The sequence below is a fragment of the Neodiprion lecontei genome, chromosome 3 (genome assembly GCF_021901455.1).
Source record: "Neodiprion lecontei isolate iyNeoLeco1 chromosome 3, iyNeoLeco1.1, whole genome shotgun sequence".
Classification (NCBI taxonomy): domain Eukaryota; kingdom Metazoa; phylum Arthropoda; class Insecta; order Hymenoptera; family Diprionidae; genus Neodiprion; species Neodiprion lecontei.
In genome coordinates this window covers 38,167,891-38,192,809 of record NC_060262.1, presented here as the reverse complement: position 1 = coordinate 38,192,809, position 24,919 = coordinate 38,167,891, and the positions used below count along the sequence as shown (strand labels likewise).

The 24,919-nt window shown below is 38.5% G+C and overlaps 1 protein-coding gene across 1 annotated transcript in view; it reads left to right on the top strand.

Annotated features, from left to right (window-relative positions):
• The window catches only part of LOC107226465 (NF-kappa-B inhibitor cactus), a 30,885-nt gene extending 8,373 nt beyond the window's left edge, over positions 1–22,512 (top strand). The window contains exons 2-4 of the mRNA XM_046733807.1: positions 3,465–3,882; positions 4,262–4,614; positions 20,446–22,512. Coding sequence (XP_046589763.1) covers positions 3,465–3,882; positions 4,262–4,614; positions 20,446–20,870 — 1,196 coding nt within the window. The 3' untranslated portion in view covers positions 20,871–22,512. The remainder of the gene's footprint in view (positions 1–3,464; positions 3,883–4,261; positions 4,615–20,445) is intronic.
• The last annotated feature ends 2,407 nt before the right edge of the window (positions 22,513–24,919 follow it).

The following is a 24,919-nucleotide window of genomic DNA, read 5'->3' as shown; positions in this document are numbered from 1 at the left end:
CAATGGTCGGAATTATTCCTAGCCATTTATATACAGCTAATCGATCGATTACTAAGCAAGATAATAGAGGATTCGATGACTAATCAAACACATGAATCTAAATTCGATATATTCGTCACAGTAATATATTTGACTTGAACTCCCTCAGGGATATTTAATATTACATATATAATATCGTACGCGTTCTAAAAAACTTAACCCATGTACAGAACATGCGATTACAGCCTGATAAACATCCGGCCGAAATAAAATCGTTATCAGCAGTTGTTGAGGTCAGCTATAACCAGAAAAAGAAAGGAGAAAGTTCAACATTCCGGTTTTTATTGTAAGACTGCCTCCATACTAGTGCAATCTAGGTATCTGAATAAAAGGTGCAAAGAAATTCTGTAAAGAACAAACTGTCTGAAAACCTCAAGATTACAAGTCTCCTTTGCAGCAACGACAGTCATTCATTCAACATTCTTTGAAAGAAAAACTATGAATTGTACGTTAGCAGATGTTGAATAAATCTTGCAACATGAATGGCGCGAGAACGGAAATAATGAGATGTGAGATAACGAGCCTGTTTCTTTCGAAGACAATGCAGGCGTCGATCTGCATCGATGTCGATGGCCGAAGCGCCGATTGAGAACCAGAATGCATATAATGCTGTATACATATTCTGCATGTGTAACAAAGCGCTGAGAGGTAGGATTCCATTGTGCGATCTCCGCTTCCATGTTGCAAACGAGTTTCCTGCCTGGAAGTAAGAGGATCGAGTCGATGCTCCCACGCAGGCCGCATACCCAAGATGTATGTACAGTCGGTGCAGCCTTCGATATTCAACTTCGGAACTTCCGGATCTAAAGGGTCTATTTTTGAAGAAATAATTGGATGTCTCGAGCCTTTAAAAAATACGAATACTTTACGGGGATTTACACCGATTTGTTGAACTACACGATTACGTGGTATCTATGACGTACAGTAATATCGATAACCTCGGGATTGAACGCGAGACGTACATCTTTTATAACTATAGAAACTGTATCCAGAACTGGAAATTAAAAATTTCATATACGTGTAACGTAAGCATGTAAATTGTAAAAATTATCGAATACAGGGAAAAAACATATCTTGTTTTGAAAGCTTAGTTCATTGCTAAATAGAAATAATTTGTCCTCGAATTCGCTGTAAATGTGGAAAAGAAAATAAGGAATATTTTCGTGATATCAGAAACGGGTGACTAATACAACTCACTAATTCCAATTGACTGGTAACTGTCTAATTATAACGATTGCTATATCGAAGACATCTTGTTTTGGAAGCGGAGACTTTATTGTTAGATAGAAATATTTTGCCACCGAATTTCTCATAAGTGCGAAAAATAAAATAAGGAATATTAGAACTCACTTAATCCAATTGACTGATAACTGTCTAATTGAAACGATTGCGATATGCAAAATTCCATCATAAATCGTTATAATTAAATCCGCGTCGAGAACAATTCTTCCCTAAGAAAATCCGATCAATTCGCAAAGTGAATATATCGGGTATATATTCTACGGTCCAGCGAAGCAGATAAATTTTGATCAGTAAAAGTATGTTTCTGCGCAGAGGAAGGGGAATCCCGAGAGGTGTACAAGGTACATATATAACGACCCAAAACGCAATTATATTATAGTACCCGTTGCTTAAGTTGAAATTTTTCTTTCAAATTTATCCCCGATTTCTCTTTTAACTTTTAATCTCTTTTTTGATTATTGCAAAATCCAATAACCGCAATCGTAAGCGGTTGCAGTTTGAACATTAAGAAAAGTGACGTCTCGCTCGGTAAGCGTTTTAACCGAAAGATACGCGAAAGAATATTACCTGATATTACAAGGAAAACAAAAAACAATCGAAATCGAAAGTCGAGCGATTCAGACGTGGCGCGGAGCAAGGGGATTTCCTGCCGTCGTGTTGGTAATATTTATAAAATATCGGAATACCTCAACGCTGCGAGGCGGGGAGCGGCGACAGCAGGTAGAATCATTAGGCGGATAGGGTTTTCCCATCGGCGTAGCCTCGCCGTTCGGCCGTCAGAGGCGCTAGTGTCGCGAGGGCAGCCATTGTTCAGTCCGTTCTTAAAAGCGAGGCGAGTCGACACGCGCCAGAGGACGGAGCGTGTTTTAAACGAGAAAGTGTGCCAGCGTTAGTGATAATAAACTGGTGATCGCGGCGTGCCATCGCACGTGATCGACGAAAACGGGAAGACGTCGTTGGCGATCAGGTATTCGAATAAAGGCCGAATATTCCGCACGAAAATCCAACCAGCAACACTTCACTTACACACTATTACGCGCGCACACAGAGGATCACCGTGCGTACGAAGGTGTTTCCTCGACACGACGAATGATCGCACGCCCTTTGGCAAAATCAGAAGGAGAAAGAGATATTCTTTAGGCTTGTCAGAAGTAGAGAAACGAGGACGAGGAGCGCGGAGAAATCGCGAGGCAACCTCCGACGATAATAAGAAATTTGTCTGCAAGTGCCCGCCGTGTTCGAGGAAGCAGGACCGCGAAGTTCACTCCAAGGGTAACCTATTTCCCAGACGTGCATAAGTACATGTGCGACTGACTGGACATCCGATCGGTGATCATATCGAACGAACACGTGCCTGACACGGAAACCCTAACGAAATTCGACCTATCCGACCTCTCGCAGATATTCCATTCATTCCTATTATGACACACGAAAAATCATCGCTCACCGCAGCTGTCCCGATGTTGAACGATCGTCGCAATAACTACGCGATTGCGACCGACTCTGTGCGATAATAACGATAAAAATAATAATAACAGTAATTGGAAAGAAACGTTAGTCAAATGAGAGTGTAAAATACGAAGAGACTGAAAAACTAAATATCATCAGGGTCGCCGGTGTTTCTCACCTTGAACCCGAGTCTAGTTATCGCGGTTTAATTACACAGTTCGACAGACGAATTTCGTCGATCCTATCTTGTTTTCCGTCGTACCACGTGGTACGCATCTTCTCCCCCACCCCACCAGGCGGCATCAATTTTCACGAGGAATTCCATCGCGCTAATATCCCTCCCTCTGTGTTTTCCTTCTCTATCTCAATCATTGTCGGTTTACCGTTGACTGTCGGGCAATTTCACGAAGAGTGGTGTGAGTGACGTGCGGGAGTGACATCGTCTACGTACGTCCGTAACTTAGTGATAAACACCGACCGCCTCTTTCTTGTTGTTTACCATTATCAAGCCTTGTTCAAAGTTAGTTCGTATCGCCCCAATTCGTTTGTGGTTTGTGGCTCTCTCTGTTGTGTGTGCATGTGTTTGTGTGTACATGTGAACGATACCAAGAACCAGCGGGAAGTGAAAATCAAAGAAAATACGACATCGCACTTTAATTTCGGAAAGAGAATAGTCTAGACTGTCAAAATGTCCCACTCTATGCGTGGTGAAAAAAACGAGAAGACTGTTACAGATGGAGAGAAGTACGGCGAACGATTCGACTCGGGTCACGTCGATTCTGGCTTTTTGTCTGGGACTAATTTAACCGTCAGTGGAGGCGATCTGGAGATCGACAGCGCTTCGTCGATACAGCTCCCTGTCACCCAAGAACCAATGGTGGTGGGCGACAGCGGCGTCGACCTCGGTCTCAGCGACGACCTCAGCCTGCTGTCGTTGAAAACCCAAAACTGCAACCGCTTCGGAGGCAAGGTCCAGGCCGAACCTATAGAACTCACACCTGTAACAACGCAGCTTTCTCAACAGCAGCAACATCAGCAGCCTACTTGCGTCAAATCAGGTCCATCCATCGACAACATTCCCTACAGGCAAGTGCAGCACAAGCAGCATGATTGGACGGCTTTCTACATGGAGCAGGACGACGACGGCGACACGTAAGTATTTTGACTTACTTTCCTGGTTTTGGCATATTATTATGCAGACGATCGATGATTTGTTGTTATCTTCAAAACTCAGAACGGTGCAGGTGTCAGATATTTGAACTCCAGCCTGCAGTGTTCTTTTCAAGCTGCTCGCCTGCTGGAGATAACAGGATATGTGTTTGATCAAGATAACACACGAGTTATCGGTTATTTATTACGTTGAGAATTCTTATTCGCTGAAAGCATATTCAGCAGCGCAGTCGACAACATATATATATAGATATAGATCTGTTGGTCCGAAGCATGTTATAAATGTTCCATCACTCGCTTCTATTTTTCGCCTCGCACCAATAGAGTTGCCTATTAACTATGAAAATTTTTGACTTTACAGACACCTGCACAACGCTATATGCCAGAGTTTTCTGGAGGTGGCGTTACCGCTGATTAAAATGGCGCCGCATCCCTGCCTCCTGGATATTCTCAATGATCAGCATCTGTCGCCGCTGCATGTAGCGGTGTTGACTCGCCAGGCTAGAATTGTTAGGAGTTTGGTTCTCGCGGGGGCTAATCCAGCCCTCAGAGATATGAATGGCAACACGCCTCTTCATCTTGCCTGCACTTCGGGAGACTTGACCTGTGCGAGAGCATTGACCGACCCTCTATCGTCGTCCGAGAAGAGAAGCGCACCACCTGGAGGACCTGCACCTGCGATACCTCAGGACCTTGAGCAAAGAAACTATCAAGGTGAGCTTCGATGGAATCTTTTTCGTATTTCAATTTTCGGGATTTGTTCCTGCACACATGAATTGTACGATCATTTTAAGGCTTGAGTTGATCTTGTTACCTGTTCAGTAGTCTCGTCAATTTTCATTTATAGCGGTGCAGTAATTTATGCACACGATGAACTATTGGTTGTTCTTGGAATAAAATGAGTCAATCTACGAGCACGTAACCAGTTCAATATTTCTGTCCTACTCACGAGCCGATAAAAACTATGCTTGAAAAATAATTTCGAACATTAGGGTATGAAAATGCAGGGCAGTGGTGTTATAATTTCAAATCAGAACAAACAAGCGTAATTGTGCTGTTATTTGGAATCATTAGCGTTTCAAAGAAATCCCCTGTGGGTTTCTGAATCAAACTTTACAGGAAAAATAGAGAGAGAGAAAGAAAGAAAATTGATTTGCAGAAACCGAGTCAGTCATAGAACAAAGAATATGACGGAATTGGTCCCAGAATGTTCGTCACTTTCTCAGGTTACGGATTTGAATCACAATCGCATAACAACCACGGAGCGTCAGTACGATAATGTGCACAAAAAAAAATGACGATGGAAAAAGAATACGTTAAAGCAGTAGAAACTAGTCAAAGTCCGACCTCAAAGTGGATCCCGAGGTGAACCGCAAATCGAAAAACGGAGCGAAACTGCTTTAGGGGGCAAAAAAAATACTGTTGCAATTTTACAGTGACTGAGGTATAGCTGAGTTTTCAAAATATGAATATATTTTCCTTTATTATAACTTACCGCAACGTCAGACATTCCTGAAATCGCGAAACAACGATTTCTACCGAAACTTGAATCGTTACAATCAGGTTACCAACTTCCGACTTCGTTACAGCGTGATAATTATCACGTATAGCCAAAATCAGCGCGTAGGAAAATTTTTTCACATGAAATCAGACCTTCTATATAGGCGATTACCGAGTTCTTTACTTACACGTATGGCTATTATATCGCTCTCAGGACGTATGCTGGGGATTCCCCAGCGTGACGAAATCCCCCCCACACGTTTCCAACACTCGCAAAACGACGAATATACACGTCGAACAGGTTTGTGTCGGTGCGTACCTGTGCTGCTAAGGTAGAACCGTATAATTTTCGCCACTTTGTACACACGTGTCGCATCGTTGATTGGTGGAAAAGCAGGTAGTAGCAACCGATTCGATGATCGGTTGTGAATAATCGCGGATAGGCGATGTGTCGTTGAAATTGTTCATTCGAGAAGAATTTATCCCCGCCGCACGTCTTTTTCTTCTTATGTATTTTATTCTCGTTCCACATCGTTATGATCTTTGTTTTCATTCGTCATCGCTTTAATTATGCCGGTGCACGTTGTACGTGTAGGATTTCTTATGTATAATTATATACGTTGTATATATTTATGTGTATATATATATATATATATATATATACACATAAATATATACAACGTATATATATATATATATATGTATATATACCTAGTTATTATATTATTATAGTAATATCAAACACACGGTCACTCGTATATGACTGCTGCTGCACTTGGACTGTTGATAATGAAGAATGTTGATACGTTGCGACCTATTTAGTGAACTATTGTCGAATATTTCTCACAAGTCGTTAAGCAACCTGCTCATCACTATCCAGTTTTCTTTGTGGAATTTATTATTGATAAAACGATGACACGGTTTAGGTGAAAAGAATGTCAAGTCCTTTTTTTTTCATTGGAGGACTTTTGACGAATATTTTTTAATGATATGACACTTCGGAAAGCGATATGCCGATGATATTTTACATTTAAATTTGCTCGAGCATTTTATATACGCATAAGCTTCTGTTTTATCTCTTCGGTATTAATACGCGCAAGCATTCTCTCGCAGAGATTTTACTACCCTTTTATGGATAATAGATTTTCGCCAAGTATAATCAAACATGAAATATCTGATCCACCGCGTGATAAGAAACGAGTCGAGATTCATCAGAGAGATTTTCGTGGTATACGTATAACTACGTACAATTATAGGCATATAGCTGTCATCAATATTTGTTTATCACTTGTTTTCGACGACGAATGAGGCGATGTCGTAATGTAGTTCAGTAAACTGACCCTCGACGATTGACGTATTAGCAAAAATTCCCCGATTCGTTATTTTCGGAGAAAATGATACAGTTGCGAACTTCCTTATCGATGATAAGTTCAAGCTGTGTGATGTTCTTCAAAAAACATTATCATATTCTTCTCGGATCTCGTCAATTTGGCTTGAAAAATATATTTTTCTCCTTTCGGATTATAGCTGGATATTTATCTAACGACATTTCTTCTTCCTCGGCTATGTGGGGGGGGGGGTATCTGCAAGTTCTATACAAGCGTCCGCACATATCAGAGTTCCTGCTATTTCACAGCCTTGTAGGTTTACATATTAGATCGTTGTTCGACTTTGAGAATCCTCTTCCCTTCTATTTGGGAAATACAAATTTTACTATATGACTGGCGTATGTGTCTAGTAAGGAATGCTTGTAAATTATTAGCCATTACCATTTTTATTTGTTACATCCATAATTATTATTGTTATTATTATTATATTCTCAATTGGATAATCAATCAGCTGGACTCGCAGTTTATTGCTGTATTCCTGCTTCCTGATATTAATTATACAGGAACACTATCACCTTTAATCGTAAACATAACTGAAGATTTAGTCGAATTAACAGTTTATATCCGAAACGCATTCCGTGCAGAAAATATTTTAGTACATAGTTTGACAAAAAAAGCAACAATTCTTATTGAGGTTTGAATTGACGGCATATTCGCGAGAAATTAGGAAATGCAAATGGTGGCAATAAATTGACGATATTGATCATCGGAGTTTTCCCGCGAGTCTAGTGAAAATCTAAAACGCGTTATCATCGGATTGCCAGAGTTGGTCGGCGCATAATTTTTCACATATACGCTCATCTTAATGCGTCTAAAGATGGGAATTTTAAGCAACAGCAGTGCATAACTTTATACACAGTTAAAAGAGCTGATAAACGAACATGCGTGATTTATACAGGATAACATTTATACATCGTGCATTATGTACATGTAACTTTTCTCATACAGGCATACGTCGGTTTAGTATATTAGATATACGCAGTAGCCTATCGTTAAGCGGAATTTATTTGTAATTTAGTCATCGGAATTTCCAAGCCCATATCCTATCGTATACCGTGTACTAGTAGTTGTAAGATATGTGATATGATATAACCCGAGCTGTAAACTTTATTCTCCAATTTACTTACCATAGGTAACCATATGTTTATACACATGTATGAGAAATTCTCACTATCGTGTTACCCTACAATAAATACCACATCGCGTGTGTTCCATTCTCCCATATTACATAGAGCTTGAAAACCGATCGATTAACGAGTTGAAGCTTATGATAAATAATATGATCGAAATACAAAATCGCGTATCGCCTTCGGCTCTTATGATATTAAAAAAAAAAAAAAAAAATCACTAGTCGTTGAATTTAATTTAATTGATGTATAAAATTTATTTCATCCCACTCGTCTTGTGTTTATCACATTCATATCACACATAATGGGTGGGAGAATTATAACAAACTGTTTTACATCAACGATTTGAAAGCGTCACGCATTTCTGCATGTATTTCATTTATTATACATTCATATATAACGTACACTTATTATAATGTGTATACTTTTTTTCATTCTTTTTAATACTCTTTTGTTGTTGCATGTAAAGGAGAGATTTGAGACCGTTGAGTACCCGGTGTAAGGTCTTATTATAATGCACATGCGATGTATCATCATCATCATCATCATCATCGTCGTCGTCGTCGTCGTCGTCATCGTTATCTCTTTAGTTCGCGTTGCGCGCGTTAATGCCTCTGAAAAGGCTTCGAGAAAGATATCCTTGTTTTTCCTAGCGATTACGGCAGCCTCGGGCGCATGCTAATTGACGATCTTGAGTTGGGGAATTCCGACAATCGTGTTTCGTGCCGCACCGCGCTGAACGGGTTCACTGGTCAAAGTCGTGTCTGCGACAAGTTGGAGACTTTTTGCTCGTCGTTTATTAAATAAAAGACGATGTACTATTTTAATAATAATATTATTTAACGGAAAAGCTTACGTTAAACATCCCGATGAATCTGGGGACAGGGAGAATAAAATAAAAAGAACCGAGCTAAAAGACGAATGGTTTTTTTTTATTCGACAACGTTTTCTCGAGTTGTGTTTAAATTAATTTCTATTTATTTTATTTGTTGTTCATCTTTTTTTTTTTTTTTTACTGCCGTTTGAATGTTTCTGAATTTAAATGCCTGCGTTAATCTCGCTAATATATTTAAGTACTCGCTCACTTTGCAACTCAGATTTACGTTATACCTGTGCATACATATATATGTGAATATAAGTAAATAAATGAATAAATATATGTGTACGGTATGGTTGTTGTACTACGTATATAACGTATGTAAAAGGAAAAATGCCGTCACTGAATCTTAGATGAATTCGATGCGACGCGCGGAACTTATCATTATATATTTAATTAACGTAACGGTAACTTTATCATTTCGTCATCCAGGAAATCATATTTCGATTGAATTTCACCTTGTTCTATATATTAATCACTTCCGTGATTTCATGAATTGAAAAATTCGAGAATCAAATTAAACGATACACGGTAAATTAGTTTGAAGAACAACGACAAAGAAATACACATGCTGCGATACCGCGATAAACATATTGTAGATATTTGAAAAAAAATACACAAATTTATAAATGAATTCAAACAACGAGGTTCGATGCGTGATACGAGTATTCGAAAATTATTAAAATTAGTAGAAGGTACTGTGCATCGATAAGTTTAGAGTTTTGTTGCTAATGTGAAATACGATTTCCACAATATCGTTTTCATGAATATTTCACAGACGTGACGCCCCTTTTACTCATCTTTATATACATTGAATATCTGATATTGGTGCCAGTTGAGCTACTTACGTAATTTTCATTTGTTTTTATCAAACAATTGATGATAAAAAGGATGAGTAGGGAAAAAATTGCCGGGAACAACATTTTTAAACAAATTCAAATAACACCAACCATTTCCTGACGATGACGTGAGATCTGCGGGTATAATGTTCAGTCTTATAATCGCGAGTAACAAGATGGGTGAAAAGTTTTTCTTTTTTTTTTTCATTAATATACTTACAAATGTACAAGTGCGCACGTGTTGTGTAATAAATTTGCATTGCTATACGCAAGTTGAGTGTAAGGGAAAGAAAACAAAGAGGATGAGCAAACGTAGATTGCATTATTTATTCCGAATGATTTCTTATCTTACACTTAATTAACTCTTTGCGCATGGAAAAGTGTGCGGTTCTTTTTTAAATTTTATAAAACTAAGAATATGAATGTGATGGGTTGACGCAAAATAATAATACGATAGAAGGTGTGTGGGTGTAATTGCAATACGATGCTGTATTCTGACAACGAACTGTAAATCATGCCAATATATCGCCGTGATAAAAAGTCACGCTATTGGGGAATCCCCAGCAGTGGGTATGATAATAATACTGCGAGTCCTTTTACCAATATAAGCGTGGTTCACGTTTTAACGCCTCGGCCGTTTAGTTTCGACTTTCAAAATGTCCAGAGGCAAGGTTTCGAATCTCGTTTTACCGTGTAAATGATTGCTTCGCATTTCCTTTCTTTTTTTTTTTTATTTTGCCTTTCATTTCAACTGCCAAATTTGCAGTTGAAGCCGACAAACAACCACCTCAAGATCTGTTTTATTCTTTATAAAAATATTCTGGAATTTTTTAATCCGTTTAATTTCTACAATTATTCATCGCCAAAGTCTGTTCGGATGATCGTGAAAATGCAGAAAATCGGTGACGATTTGTCATCAGTGACGAGTTGTTTTATCCTATTGAGATTATCCGGGTCGATTTGAATCGTCGAGAAGTAAATGAATGAGATTATATATATATATAAACTTGAATAGGTAGCAATTTAGTTCGCGTTTTCGTCGAAAGTCTTTGTGCAAAAATAGAGTGCGTAAAAAAATTACACACACACACAGCACACCCAGAGAATAAACAATTATTTTCGATGCAATTGTCGTACCGGAGATAATGTTGCAAGTACGTAAAAATCGTGTAGCTGCAACGCGGTCGGTGGAATCGAAATGCATGTAAGCGTAAAAATTGCACACTCGATGGGAACCTGAAAGGCTGGAAAGGAACCGAGGATTAGCAACGGTTCTGTGAAAGAGAAAAGACGAGACGGCTGTTTGTCAATTATAACATGAACAAAAAAAAAAAAAAAACGGGGGATCCACTCGACGAAGTTTACAACGGGTTAACAATTTTAGGCAATCGCGTATCGTCGGTGTGAGAAAACTCAAAAAATGTTGGGACAGATCATGGACGGTTGTAAAACACAATACCTGCGGAATTCGCGACGCCGAGTGTAATATATATATAGTCGGTATAGTGTAATATTACATAGTCGGTATACCGCGGATAATCCGAGACCGTTCGCATCGCTGCACCGCATCGAATTATGTCGACCGTTTCGCCTGTCAATCGGACTGTTGCAATTATTTCTGCCGAGGTTTATGCGCGCCACGTTTGTTCGTCCGTCTGTTGTTTGTGCGTTTCACATCCGCATCGTGGTCGGCCATTCACACGAAAGACCTGGGAATCTCGTGGAACATTCAAAATTTTCATGGTAAACTTGCACAAAATTCGCAGGAAACTTGAATCGTGTTCTTGGAAATATAAATATTACACACACGCATTATTTGCTCTGCCGTAACTTGAACTTTCGGAATTTTGAGCCGTGAATCGTTAATCGGTGGTAGGTATATAAAGTATCCAGACGAGAAAAATTCCATGAAATTTATTTTGCAAAAATTATTGCTCACCCTGATTCGATGTTATAGTGTAAAAAACGCGTTAAGGTAAGGAAAAATTAAAAAATGATTAATCACTGTAAGATTGAAATTTGAGAATGATTTGCAAGAAGTTAAATTTCTAAACTACATGTAATAATTAACCGCTTGTTCGCTTTGTTCAATTCTTACTGTTCACATGGGAATTTAATATGACATTCATGTCACGTATCATATGTATATGTTCGAAGTAGTACCGCAAGTAGCGATTTTCCCCGTAATAAAGATCCATCGTTACGTTAACGTTTTTACGAACTTCAATCCACTCCGGATATCCTGTCAAAAATTGACGTACCTACCTAGGTACGTATTAAACTCTGACGTGGCACGTTGCGGTGAATATCTCCTAATCGGTTAGTCCATTTTGCCGCAGTCTCGCCTCTTAGTCTGGCCTTCCATCTCATTTGCATAAGCGTTACGCGCACCTTAACGCATGTTGTTATTACGGCCGTTATTACAACCAATGCCATGCCCGTGCAGCCAAGGTGTGTAATATTGAGAGCGCCTGACTGGGTCGGTTTCTTTCGGTTTGGCAGTAATTAGGAATGCCGTAAATTTCCCGCTTTACGATTGCCTGCGAATATATCTCTCCGTGATTAATTCTCACATCGGGTTCAGGGAATTCTTGTAACATTGGCAATACTCGACCTTATCCAGGCTAGATCGTCGTAACTAACGCGCGAAGCATTTGACGCAGGAGATGTTTGTCCAGGGTCGGGAAATAATTGTGTTGTTAAGTTGAGCTGTTGTTAAGTTAATTGCAACTACAAAGGCGGATTGTTGCGGCTTAGAAACACCTTTACATCGTAAACTCCGGACTGCAGGGTTGGGGCCCGAACGTTTTGAGTCTGCGGGTAAATCTAGAGAAAGTCGAGCCGGGTAATACATTCACTCCGTCTCACCGTCGGCATGTAAGGACGATCGTCGAGTAGTTTTGAAACGGTATAACCAGGGTCCGAAGAGCAAGCACGCTCACCGATCAGATACGAGCCATGGAATATGGAAGTTGACGGCCCGAGTCGAGACCTTCGAAGAGAGGCGTGGATGCCCTCCTCGAATGCACTCGGGACGTCTGGAAAATTGACTGCACCGAGTGAGGAGTGGTGGTCACCCGTGGTCAGCCCTTTTGAAAACCTTCCACTAGAAAACGGGTAGAAAAGGGATTTTCAAGAGACGGTCGTGCCTTCGGCAACCGTTTCACCTTTACTGACCATCCGTTTCGTCGTAATTCCACTGTATCCTCTTGTCGCGCGAGTTTTGGCTTTTGAAATGTACTCCACTCATCAACGTGACGGTTGGATATCGCGCACGATTATTGTACCTAGAGACTATCCTGACCAAGGTATGCAACTTGTGGAGTGAAAATGAGATGGCTCGGGGTTCTGCGGCTTCTATTTCGCTTGTAAGCAAGTCTGGATAAATATGGCAGCGCGCGAAAGTTTTACACAGTATGCTTTTAAACTTCAATATTACCATTGAAGTCGAGGGGAAAAATGTACGGTTGAATAATCGTTAGGAAACACTCTCGGGAAATTAAAGAATTACATTTCTCGACTGAGTAACGATCGAATCAGTATGTATAATCGATCGTTATCTGTTTGCGATATTGTAAAATTTTTCCAACTTTCTCTCCATACGTACGATCGGTACGCGTGTATGTATACATATATTCGACGGTTACGTGATCTTTTGTGAATACGTACGTATATCCGCACAAGGTATAATCTTCCTGTATATATTTGCAATTTTGCGAAAATACGTCGTGCAAACTTCTCAACCGCGTCGATCTAAGTATGTCACGTATATACATATTTGCAGTGCATATTTACGTTCCACGTAGGTGGTGGACGTATGTGTAGAGATATTTAATTCTACCGATCATGTGATATCTTCTTCAAGATTGTAACGTTTAGCGACATCTGCCGGTGAAATCCTCGACTTTTTCACAACTAAATACATCATGCGTATAGATATACACCATTTTTGCGCGTCTGGTTAGGCTAGGTTAGGGTTACGCTGGGTTATATGCCAGAAGGCACAGAAGCTATGTCCAGCCTGATCTGCATTTAATCGTAAATCCCGAGCCATGCGGGACTGTAAAAATGAACACACGCTTCTCTTTCCGCTTAAATTCACTTTGGTTATTATTTTATTTACACTTTTTCTCATACCCGACTAATTATATATTTTTTTTTTTTTTTTCTAAAACGGAAGAATCAAACTGATGGGATTTTGCATAAATTATACACATTATATTATAAATAAATTATTCCCCGCAGCAAGCTATAAATTTTTTAAACGACATTCTTATTTAAATTTTGGTTTGTCCGTCGGTTGTAGCCGGAAATGGAGTTTTTTTTTCACCACATCTTAGCTTCATTCGAATAACACACAAAACACGTAGCAGTTGCAATTTAGTTGAATAAAGGTCAATTAAGGAACGAATAAACGATGTAACGGTTGCACGCACTCGTCCGATGGAGAGAGTGACTTGCACATTTGCACAACGACGGATGATTTTGTTATAATTTTATTTATTTTCTTCTTCTTTATCGTTAGTAAAATACCGATCCCGTGGATTTCAGAAATGAATTATTACTCGTTAAAATTAATATGTCCGCTTATTCTCGTCTTTATATAATTGAATAACTATTACCCTGATGAACCAAGAAGCATATTACGGTAACACGCTGCGCTACATCGTCACGTTTGATTAATTTAATATATATATATATATATATATATATACACACACGGATGATATTTATATATCTTATAATGTATGTACATTTCTTACGTAAATATCCATATCTACATTTATGTAATACATGTAGGTATGTATACCCAACTACCGCAAATTACGCAACGTAGCGGAACGTCGCGTATGTAACTAACCAACATCACAGAAACAAACGAAAAAAAATAAAACAGGAATAATATTGGAGTAAAATAAGAAGAAACTTAAGAGAAATAGTGCATCATTTATAAATGTAGCGGTTCGTCACCTTGCAGATGTAACCATATCCTTTTCTATGGCAATCAAGGTATGTAATAGGGAATATAGCCGGCGATCTGATCGAATATTATTCGAAAAACAAGTTTGATTATTACGGAATAATAAAAAGAATGCACATCAAAAATAACTTATAAAATTGTAAAAATAATCCGACAGACTAACAGCACGTGCATTTTATATTTATCATAGTAACAATTTATCGTAGCGAAATTTAGCTCTAACAATATAACGGTTTACAGTTGATATTGCCAGTGTTTGGTTAATGTATTGAAAAGCAAATTTCACGTTCTTGTATTATAATTATTGCTGTATATCTGTAATTTTTTTTTCTATTTTATTGTTGACTTTTAGTTGTACATATACGAGTACATGTATATACACCTACAGTACAACGTACGCAATATATGTACGATGCAAGGAGATTTTATTAATAATTCCCGAGAAATCACAACGCGTTGCGACGCGATACTTCGCTTTTCTTACGGTCGCGTATATTTTCAAATTTTGCAGTACATAAATGCAACACGTTGCAAGACATATTCGCGAGAAGAAAAATAACGGTTAAACGATACTGAAAGAAACCTCGATTGCGCGTGATTATTTTTTCGTTTCTCGCCGATGCGAGTCAGTCGTAAAATATATGCGTACGTAAATATGCAACCTGCACTCGCATCGAGCATATATTCCAATTATCACAGCCGCCGCGGGGTGAAAATACTACTTTTAATTTTACTATTTTCGAGTTCCCCGGAGACACGTGTCTATGATGACGACCTGCACGTGGTTCTTAACCCGTATGCCAGTAATATACGATATAATACATTATGTTATACGACCATTCGATTAACACCGCCGCAATGGCTTGCGGGAAGAAATAATTATTTTAAAAAATTGAGAAAGAAAAGGTTTGGACTAATTGTCGATAAAATTATAATTGAATATCCTTATATTTTTTCAATTTTTTTGGTTATATACGGTATACGTGCGTTTAATCAATTATTGAAGTCATTAAAATTTGATGACTGAATAACACGTCAAAGTTCAAACGATTTCTTATTTCATTTAAAACATAGCGACTTTAATCTACTTACGATCTGAATTGCTACGAGTGAAGGATATATGTTGTATAAATGATATAACGATTTTTGTATCGATATGAGAATAATATTTGCGCATGAGCGACGTTTCGAAAGAATGTGTTTTTTCCTACAGTTTGTAATTCGCGAAGCAAGTTGCAGTCGCAGTTGTCCATTAAGCAGAGTTGTTTTTTTTCTTTCCTTCACGTTTGCGGTCGTTAGAAGATTTGTAAGACGTTGCCGTGGCTAATATCTACTTGCGCTTTTAACCTGTCGTAGGAGAGCCTCGCTTCGCTATATACCTACATACACATTACAGACTTCTTGAATAACGCTAGTCATGCTCTCTATTCTACACAGTTTGACCCACTTTTAAATCTCCCTCTTTCCTCAGCAGCGGTTTTCTATGTAATGAATGAATGCAAGTCTTTTTACTAACGTATCTATGAATATGTATATATATATACGTACTAAATACAACGCACATTGACACGTGAATAAAAAGACCTGGATATCGATCCATGTATAAATTTTTTTAATAAATATTATAATAAATATACCAGAAAATCGGTCCGATATATATCATAAAAAAGATGGCGAAATGGGTGACGAAAAAACTGCTACGATACGCGCAGGAATAATTGTGTAACGTATTTTATAGGATATGTGTCGGAAAATTCAAACGCGTGATCGACAAACAATAATGTATATAAATTATTTACAGCGTGTTTATATCGTTATATATATATATATAGATATGTATGGCATTGTTTATACATACATACGTGCTTGTGTGTGTGTGTGGGGGAAATTCAATCCGTATATTTGTCATCAGGGTTTTTCCCTCATTTGCGTTATCTCGAGTAATGTAAATCATAGATATGTATTGTCAAATATGGATAAAAGGTTTACATGCGCAGATAAATAACATATTTATTGAAACTGTCTTATATCTGTCCCGGTTCTTTTTATCTGATTGCGAAAGATTATAATATACGTGCATGCATCCGAGTTGTCATATTATCCAAAAGTGTTACATCTTACATTGCAGTGATTTTTTTTGTCCTACGGAAATATCTAATCGACTCTGTATGGCGGCAAGAATTGCAAAAGCGCAGCGACAATATTGCACGATTCGCGATTCTTGCAGACTATACGCAAATTCGTTGCAGGGTCATCCTGTATCTCTTGACTCCGTGAATTGATGAATAAATTAATTACCGTGAAAATAAACAACGGATCGACAGATCGAAGAAAGAAAGGTTTAATTTGAGAGGGTATGAAAAAACAGGATGACAGCTGATAAAATGAACACTCGTGTGATTCCTTTTCCTTTGAAACTGACAATACAAGTTGCGAGTATGATTTTAAGAGAGGAAAGAATTGAACGGGGAAGAAAAATGCAAAGCTCTTCGCTCTGTGGCTAATAGTTGTATTTTCCGATTATTCGCTTCCGTGCACGCTGAAATACGCACATTTTTCATCGCGGGCGTAAAGACACCCGTTCACAACCAGATTCCGTTACATCACGGAGTAGCGGGTAGAGAAATTCAGCCCCCTGTAGCAGATGTTTTTGATATTTTAAAAATACTCACTCGGCTATTTGCGCACCGCGGCATTCTCGCCGCGGGAAATCCCACATTGGCGTGGACGTTGAGACGGGATCCCCTCGGCGGGAAAAAAATCAAGAGTAAGAAATATGGTTGAAAAAAGTGAAAGTGCGGATAAATGGAAACGAAAAAAAAAAAAAAAAAAAAAGAAACGTGAATCGATAACAGAGGCGAAAATAATTTATAATGACGAACGACGCGTTCCTTTCTCAATTATATGTGTATATATATATATATATATTTTTTTTGTTTTTCACGTAATTCCGAATCCTAAATAATTGAGCAATCAATTTATTCGCAAACACAAACGAACACATGTGTGATATGTTATAACACGTGCGATCCTGTGGTCAGTCGTTCGATATATTTGTTAAGTGGTTCTCGTTATTGATAACAGCTTTTATATATAATATTATTACACATATGTTGTGTTGAGTTGAGATATTTGTTTTCATTTGCGTCACAGACGAATTCTTTTGCAATCTGTATATATGTATATAAATACCATGCAGCTGCTGATCGTTTCGCTGGGGTGTATTATAGACAGTTAATTAAACCACCTAAACTGGAATAACAGCCTCATTCCAATCAGTGTATGCAACGCCTTTATTATCCACAGCTCTGCGATCGTTTCCACGTATTTTTCACCAATTTGTGTGTGTATAATATACGTAGGAAAATTTTGAACACTTTTCTTCCATCTCGTTTGCATTTGATTTAACTTTTTATTTTTTATTTATTTTTTTTTTTTTCTCTCTTTCACTCTCGTCTTAAAAATTTATCAGATTTTTTCTTCCTTACAATCTCATTAACCCTTCTGCTAATATGAAAAGAAAGGAAAGAAATTGACATATAATACGAAAAATGACGACATTTAATACCTGCTACATTATAGTCACGTGTGTGGTGATTCAATGTAACGGATTGCGGTATATATTATATACATATACATAACTGTCTCTTTAATTAAAGTGTGGGAAGAAAATAACACGCTATTTTTTCGCTCCATGTACGTCTACGTACATAACATGCAGATGAATAGAATACGTCTCGTTGTATATAATCAACGCGAGGTCTCGGTGTCGCGGGATTTTCCCAAACTTTTATATACCAATTGTTTTTTTATGTGCATACATACATGTATACATCGCGCCAATTCTCCGTGACGCGCACTTGCTGCTACGCAGGTACATTGTACAAACATACAGATACACGTATACACGTATACAAGTACTACCTAATACCCACTACCTGCTCTTATTTTATAATCACCGCGATAAACTTGGAAGTTTGTTATTTACCCAAGGTCGTCGAGAAAAGAACAGTAAATTACCAAACGGGCGCTTAAATTACCCAATACATTTGAAATATGGGGTAAGAAATATAATTTACGGACGAAAGTAACATTCTAGATGAGAAAATAACGATACGCAAAAATAGAAACTTTTAATATCGAGTCAGGGAAAGACGAAATAAAACTGTAATAATTCGCGGTCAAGTTGGAGGAGAAAATGCATAAAAGTGTAGGGGAGAATTCCATGAAGTGAAAATTGTTTTCACTTTACGACGATCGAAAGACGAGGAAAATTATCGAACAAAACGAATCGTCGGAATAGAAAGGGAAACGGATCGAAGAATTTTCCATCGTTTACGCCAATGACGCTTGCGACCGGTGCTAACTCAGGGTGGTTAAATTTAGCGGCGCTTTGATCGGGGCGAGCCTAGTTTGGACCGCAGGCAGCCAGCCAAACCTCTCCGACGGTGACTCACCTACCTCATGCCCGTTCTTAATTCTTCCTAGTTCTATCCTCTATCTCCGTGCGCGAGTCTGCGTTTGATTTTCAACTTTTCCTTCCACCGACTGCCGATTTTCGTTGATGCTAAGGCATGTGACCGACGTCTTGCGTCTTGTTCTATCTCAACAAACCAGAAACGTCCGCCTCTTGCACACGCTCTGAATTATTACACATACTCGCATCGACGATCCTTCTTATACTCGCCTGTCCCTATTTATACTCACACATGAGCGAGCATTTCCTCTCGCACTTCGCATGCGCGCGCAAAAAAAATATCGCTCCGGAACGTCTGTGAAAACCGCGTGACTGGAGGTAAAAAAAATATATATACATATCATACACATACACGTGCAAATAGGGACGGCGGATAAAGAATTTTTTTTTTCTTATTATTCACTCGGTTTGCGGAAACCGCAGACCATTTAATTTTATGTATATGGAGTATTCTACGTCAAACCAACGGGTCATGGACCTCACCTCCTTAGATTTTGATGTCCGATAGATTTTTTTGCTTTTTTTTTCTTTTCGGTCAAAAATGATACTTTTTGATGATATTTTTTCGAAATTTTTCCATCGTGTATATATATATTAGTATATGTAATTATTATACTAGGTCAAGTCATTCTCACTCCTTGGCTGTGATGTGTACGTAATGTGGGTAGTTTGACGTGTATGTACATATATATATATATATATATATATATTTCTTATATTCCATGTTACTTCGGTATAATGTTTCTAAACGAGAAAAAAGAAAATCAGCGAAAATATCAAAGTCGTACACGTATGATAATTAATTTAATTTATACGTATGTATTTATGACACAAAGATGCGGTGGAAGTTTGATGTTATATTTTCATCAATCTTTGAACAAGATATTAACACGTTTGCATTACGTGGCGTTTAAAAATTATACATACAACTGTATAAGGTATACGCGAATAAACGGTTATAACGTCCGCTCGATTCTTTGTACCTACTTGTGACGATGATGAATCGGCACATATATGTGTCGATAACCTTTTGAAATTCAACTCCTCTGCCTGCTTTCTGGATTGTATACAAATTATTTTGTAACGTTCAACATCACAGGCGAAAAAGCAAAGTACGAAGCTGCAATTGCAATCGAGTAAATCAACGTTTAGGTTTATCCCGATCTAAGAATGTACAATGATCTTGTAAAATCTTTTATATCATATGTTGTACACGAGTTTGAATTTCATGTACATTGTAAATTCCGATATAATTGCACGACAAGTGGCTTTTCTAACTAGCGGATATCGGAACTGATTTACATGCGATATGTAGCATCCCAACTGACGATCAATATCGAAATTTTCTGTTTCCAGGACAAACCTGTCTCCACGCGGCGGTGATCGGAGGCCACGTTGAACTGGTTAGACTTCTCCTGCGGAACGGGGCCGATTTGGAGGCTGGCGAATGGCTCGCTGGAAGGACGGCGCTTCATTTGGCGATCGAGCGACATCGGACATCGGTGACGAAGTTTCTACTCCAGGAGTGCGCCCCGTGTCTCGACGCCCTTACTTACGCCGGTATAACCGCCTACCAAATAGCGGCTTGCGGCGACCTCGAGCTTGCGAGGGAGCTTGTAAGGCTTGGAGCGAAACCTCAACCGCCTCCAGAGTCGGACTCCGAGGACGACAGCGACTCGGACATGGACGATGACTCCGAGGACGAGGGAGATTCGAAGAGCCCCGTCTACAACGTCAACAACGTAAACCACACGTGGCAAGGCGCCGGGCTTAGAACCTAGGGAAGAAGAAGACCGGGAATCCGGACGCGACGTCTCGCTTCCCTATCGTTCCTCATCGCAATCGCTCCGGACATTCTTTGGAGATGGAACTGAACGCCCTCGAGGGCTGCGGCGAGTCCTTACCGCGGACAATCTGTCCGAGGATGCAGGGAACGATTCCCTGATAACAGATGGATCTATGGGAAACATTGGAACGACACGTTTTTTACCGTCGACGATATATATATACTATATGTATACATAGTATATATATATATGTGTGTGTATGTATTTTAAAAAAATTCGAACGACATGTTTTTTACCGTCGACGATATATATATATATATATATATTATATGTATATATATATATATGTGTGTGTGTATGTATTCTACAAAAATTTGAACGAAACGACAATGTTAATGAAATGACGAGATGAAACGAAACATATCTGTTAAATGGAATAAATCGAAGAGGTTCGCGCGTACCGGATAATCCCCAATGCATGAAGTTGAAGTTAGTAACGTTAGCCTATCCAAACTTTGTAAGAAAAATTACTATTTTGCACTTTTAGAATAACTCAAGAAGTTGAATTTACAAAATCTGTGTTTGTTGATGATTTATTAACGGTTTGCCGAACTTTAGGTAATTTTAAAATTGCAAAATAACGAGTTTTTGACCCCAAAGCATCTGTCGACTCGATTATCGTTGAATTTTATTTAATGCCTATTATTGAAATGTGTATAGTTGAATAATTGTAAGCGATCCTGCGGACGATTTCGTTTTCTCTTATACCGGTTTATCGTCTTTTTTGTGTCACTTTTCCTACGTCTTTTTGCTTTCTTAAATTCGCTTTTTCGTCAATTTCTACGAGTACGGATCGAATGTTGTATATTAGTTGGGAGATTATTCCGTACACCGGCAATAATTGCTCTGATAAAAGGAGATATTCGAGTCAAGTTTGCGATAAACCTTCACGCTTGTGACCTCTTCAACAATTCTGGATCGAACAATCGGTGTATAAATATCTATATATACATAAATAGATACGTAAAATCGCGTTATAGATATAATATGATAGATGAATTCAATATCGTTTCGAAATACGATTTTAAAGAAACAGAAAGAAATATATTATATTGTGAAACGAAACAAATTAATAACACACGGTTCAATATACCTAAATGTATAGTATAAAGCGAATATTGAGAGAGAGACTATAGCGTGACTACAAAAATTAATTATCATTTATTTATATTGCTATTATTATATTACGAATATTATTATATGTAAAATATCTTATATATATAGGCGAGGTATGAGCCCCATTATAGGCTAAGCCCTGCATCAAAATATACTATAGATTAACTTATTATAGTTAATTGTTGTATAAACAATCCTCGTGACGGAAAGATAATTTCCCTGTACCTATCTAGACGTACCTCTCTCTGAATCTTTTCATCCCTTTATATCTGTATGCAAAATTTTTCACGTGTTAAAAACTCTCCTCGGTATTGTACATAGCCACGTTTTACCCTATTAGTAAATTAGCTAACAAATTATTAATTATAACTTATGTTATACTTTTATTATTATTATTGCTTTAGTGGAAACGATTATATTTTAGTAATAAACGAACGTTCTTAAGAAAAGACAAAAAATACTAGAGATTTGTTATTTCATATAATTACAAAATTTTCATTCCATGCAAATAAGAGTTGTAACATAAAAAAACGTAAGTGTTCAGTGCCGGGATGAACACGTCAGTGGAATAAGAAAAACCAATGAAATTGATAATCACATCGGAGTTGTCAGCTTATCGCTCTTTCCCAACGATGTTACACAACGAAGAGATCTGAGATTTTGAGATTGACAATAGCATGAAAAGAAACTTACTGATAGCAAATGATAAGGTGGTTTGATGTAGAAGCAGCTGTATATGAAAAACGTAACAGCAATCATATCTAGCATCTGTCCATGTTTACGAATGTTCCTTGCCCAATTGGTTGCCGAGCAATGAATGCGAGACACGTTCAATGACGTCAATTGGCAATTTCGTAAGCAAGTATCCAATTGTTGTTAATAGAAGAGTGATGTAAACACATTTATTAAATATTTTCATCCCGAAGATCATAGGTGTACGTGTATATACTTGATTATTATGGTTATTGTGACACGGTCACGTATGTATGCATGTGCTCACCTCCGTTTTATACATATCGACGGTTATTAATCAACGCATGTGTAAATTATTATAGTATCGTGCGGGACATGCGGATATACCTGTTTATACTGTTACACACACGTAGGTATGCGTGTATGTACCTATATTACCTATACGAATTTCTAGTTATTTATTTCTTTTTCACATTCATTTATTTTATATTCATCGATGGTGTCATGTGATAGAAAGTTAGTCACGCTATTCATCGATCCGTCTATCATCTCACTCACTGCTGTCATCGGCCGTATTAGACGCCGATGATCATCGCAAATGGTATGAAGAAGCGGTAACTTAGATCCAGGATCTTCACTTTCACTATTACTTATACGCTTCCGTCTCCACACAGGGTTGAAACTAGATCGATCAATCAATCACAAGATCTTCGCAGGAAAGTAAGAAATCTCTTCTCGTATTCTCAATTAAGAATACGCCAAATTAATATGTACGCTCATCATTATAATCTCGGCAAAATTCCTGGAAGCACGAATTCTTGCGTGTACGAAAGTATTTTTCGACCCTATTCAAAGGTAGAAAGTAACGGAAAAAAGTGTCTGTCAAATATTCGAACGATGACGCCAGAGGAAAGATGGCCGCCGTTGACACGCCTGCAATTTAATTTCGGCTCTGCGCTCATTTCCGCAGCTGGTCAATCACCGATCGCTATTTCGCGCCAAACACGACGATGGCAAGAATAGTTTAGGCATGATTTTACGCCCGGGCTTGGCTCTAGAGACCGAGAATTTTAGCTTGTAAACTCGCTGTCTCTGCGGCAAACTTCCCGTGTTTACATCTGTAACGGCTCTCTTCACGGTATCCGCGCTAACGCGGTACAGAGCAAATATTTCCTTTCGCTTCTCGTCGTCAGGTAGCGTTTCGTTTCGAATTCCAAGAACTGCGAAGATCGTCTTCTGCGCCGGTTTACTACTCTTATTTGGGGAAGTTCGCGTCTGCGGGCCATCAGCCCCTCCCCTCCCTTTAGCCGACTGGCCAGTCTCTAAATCGGCAAAGCGAATTGCTCACGCACATGCAAAAGGCACCATACGGGCACAAAAATACCTTCTACACATGTTCAGAGCGCTCAGACTGATGGTGCGCGTGATACGAATTCTGTCTGGCTAGATAGGCGCTTAATTCACTTGCGGTAGACCAAGTAGTACACACGCTGCACGCAAATAAGGCCACAGTTTGCATCAGAGAAATTCCAGTTCGAATCTTGATTTAAATCGCAAGCCTCACATATCACGCCTATAATATTTTATCGCCGTTATTTCTGTACGAATTTTTTTTCCTTCCAGTTGAATTATTCATTACGTTTCGATCGGCGGTCAGTCCAAGTTCCGCAAGGTGCGCAACTTTTGCTTTTTCTTTTTCTTTTTTATTCGTTGTCTTTTTTTACATTTCATTAGTGGCTAACCGCACGTAATTGTGCTCGTATAATAGCGCCGAGCTTCGACTTCGGAAATTGATTTCCCACCGCTACAGTTTTATATGCTATACCGACGAGTTTTCGTCAAGCTTTTGTACGATGCCACGCGCAGGTTTCGTCCTTGCCAAGTCATCGACAGGGTCGCCGAACTCGCGATGCGGTCGTTGCAGCAAAAAAGGGCATCAAATAAGAGCTGCATGAAATGGACAAATTACAAATCGGGCACGGATCTCTAAACAACTTCTGCTAAGGTTCCGGATATCAACTAAAGTACACTGATACAATTTAAATGAAAATCTGGCAAGCTAAAGTACTATATATCGACTTTCGACTTGGCTCTCGGTTAAGCTCAAAATTTGAACGGCCCATTTTATAACTTAAGACTCGTTCAATTATCTCTTCTTACTTTATAGTCTTGCA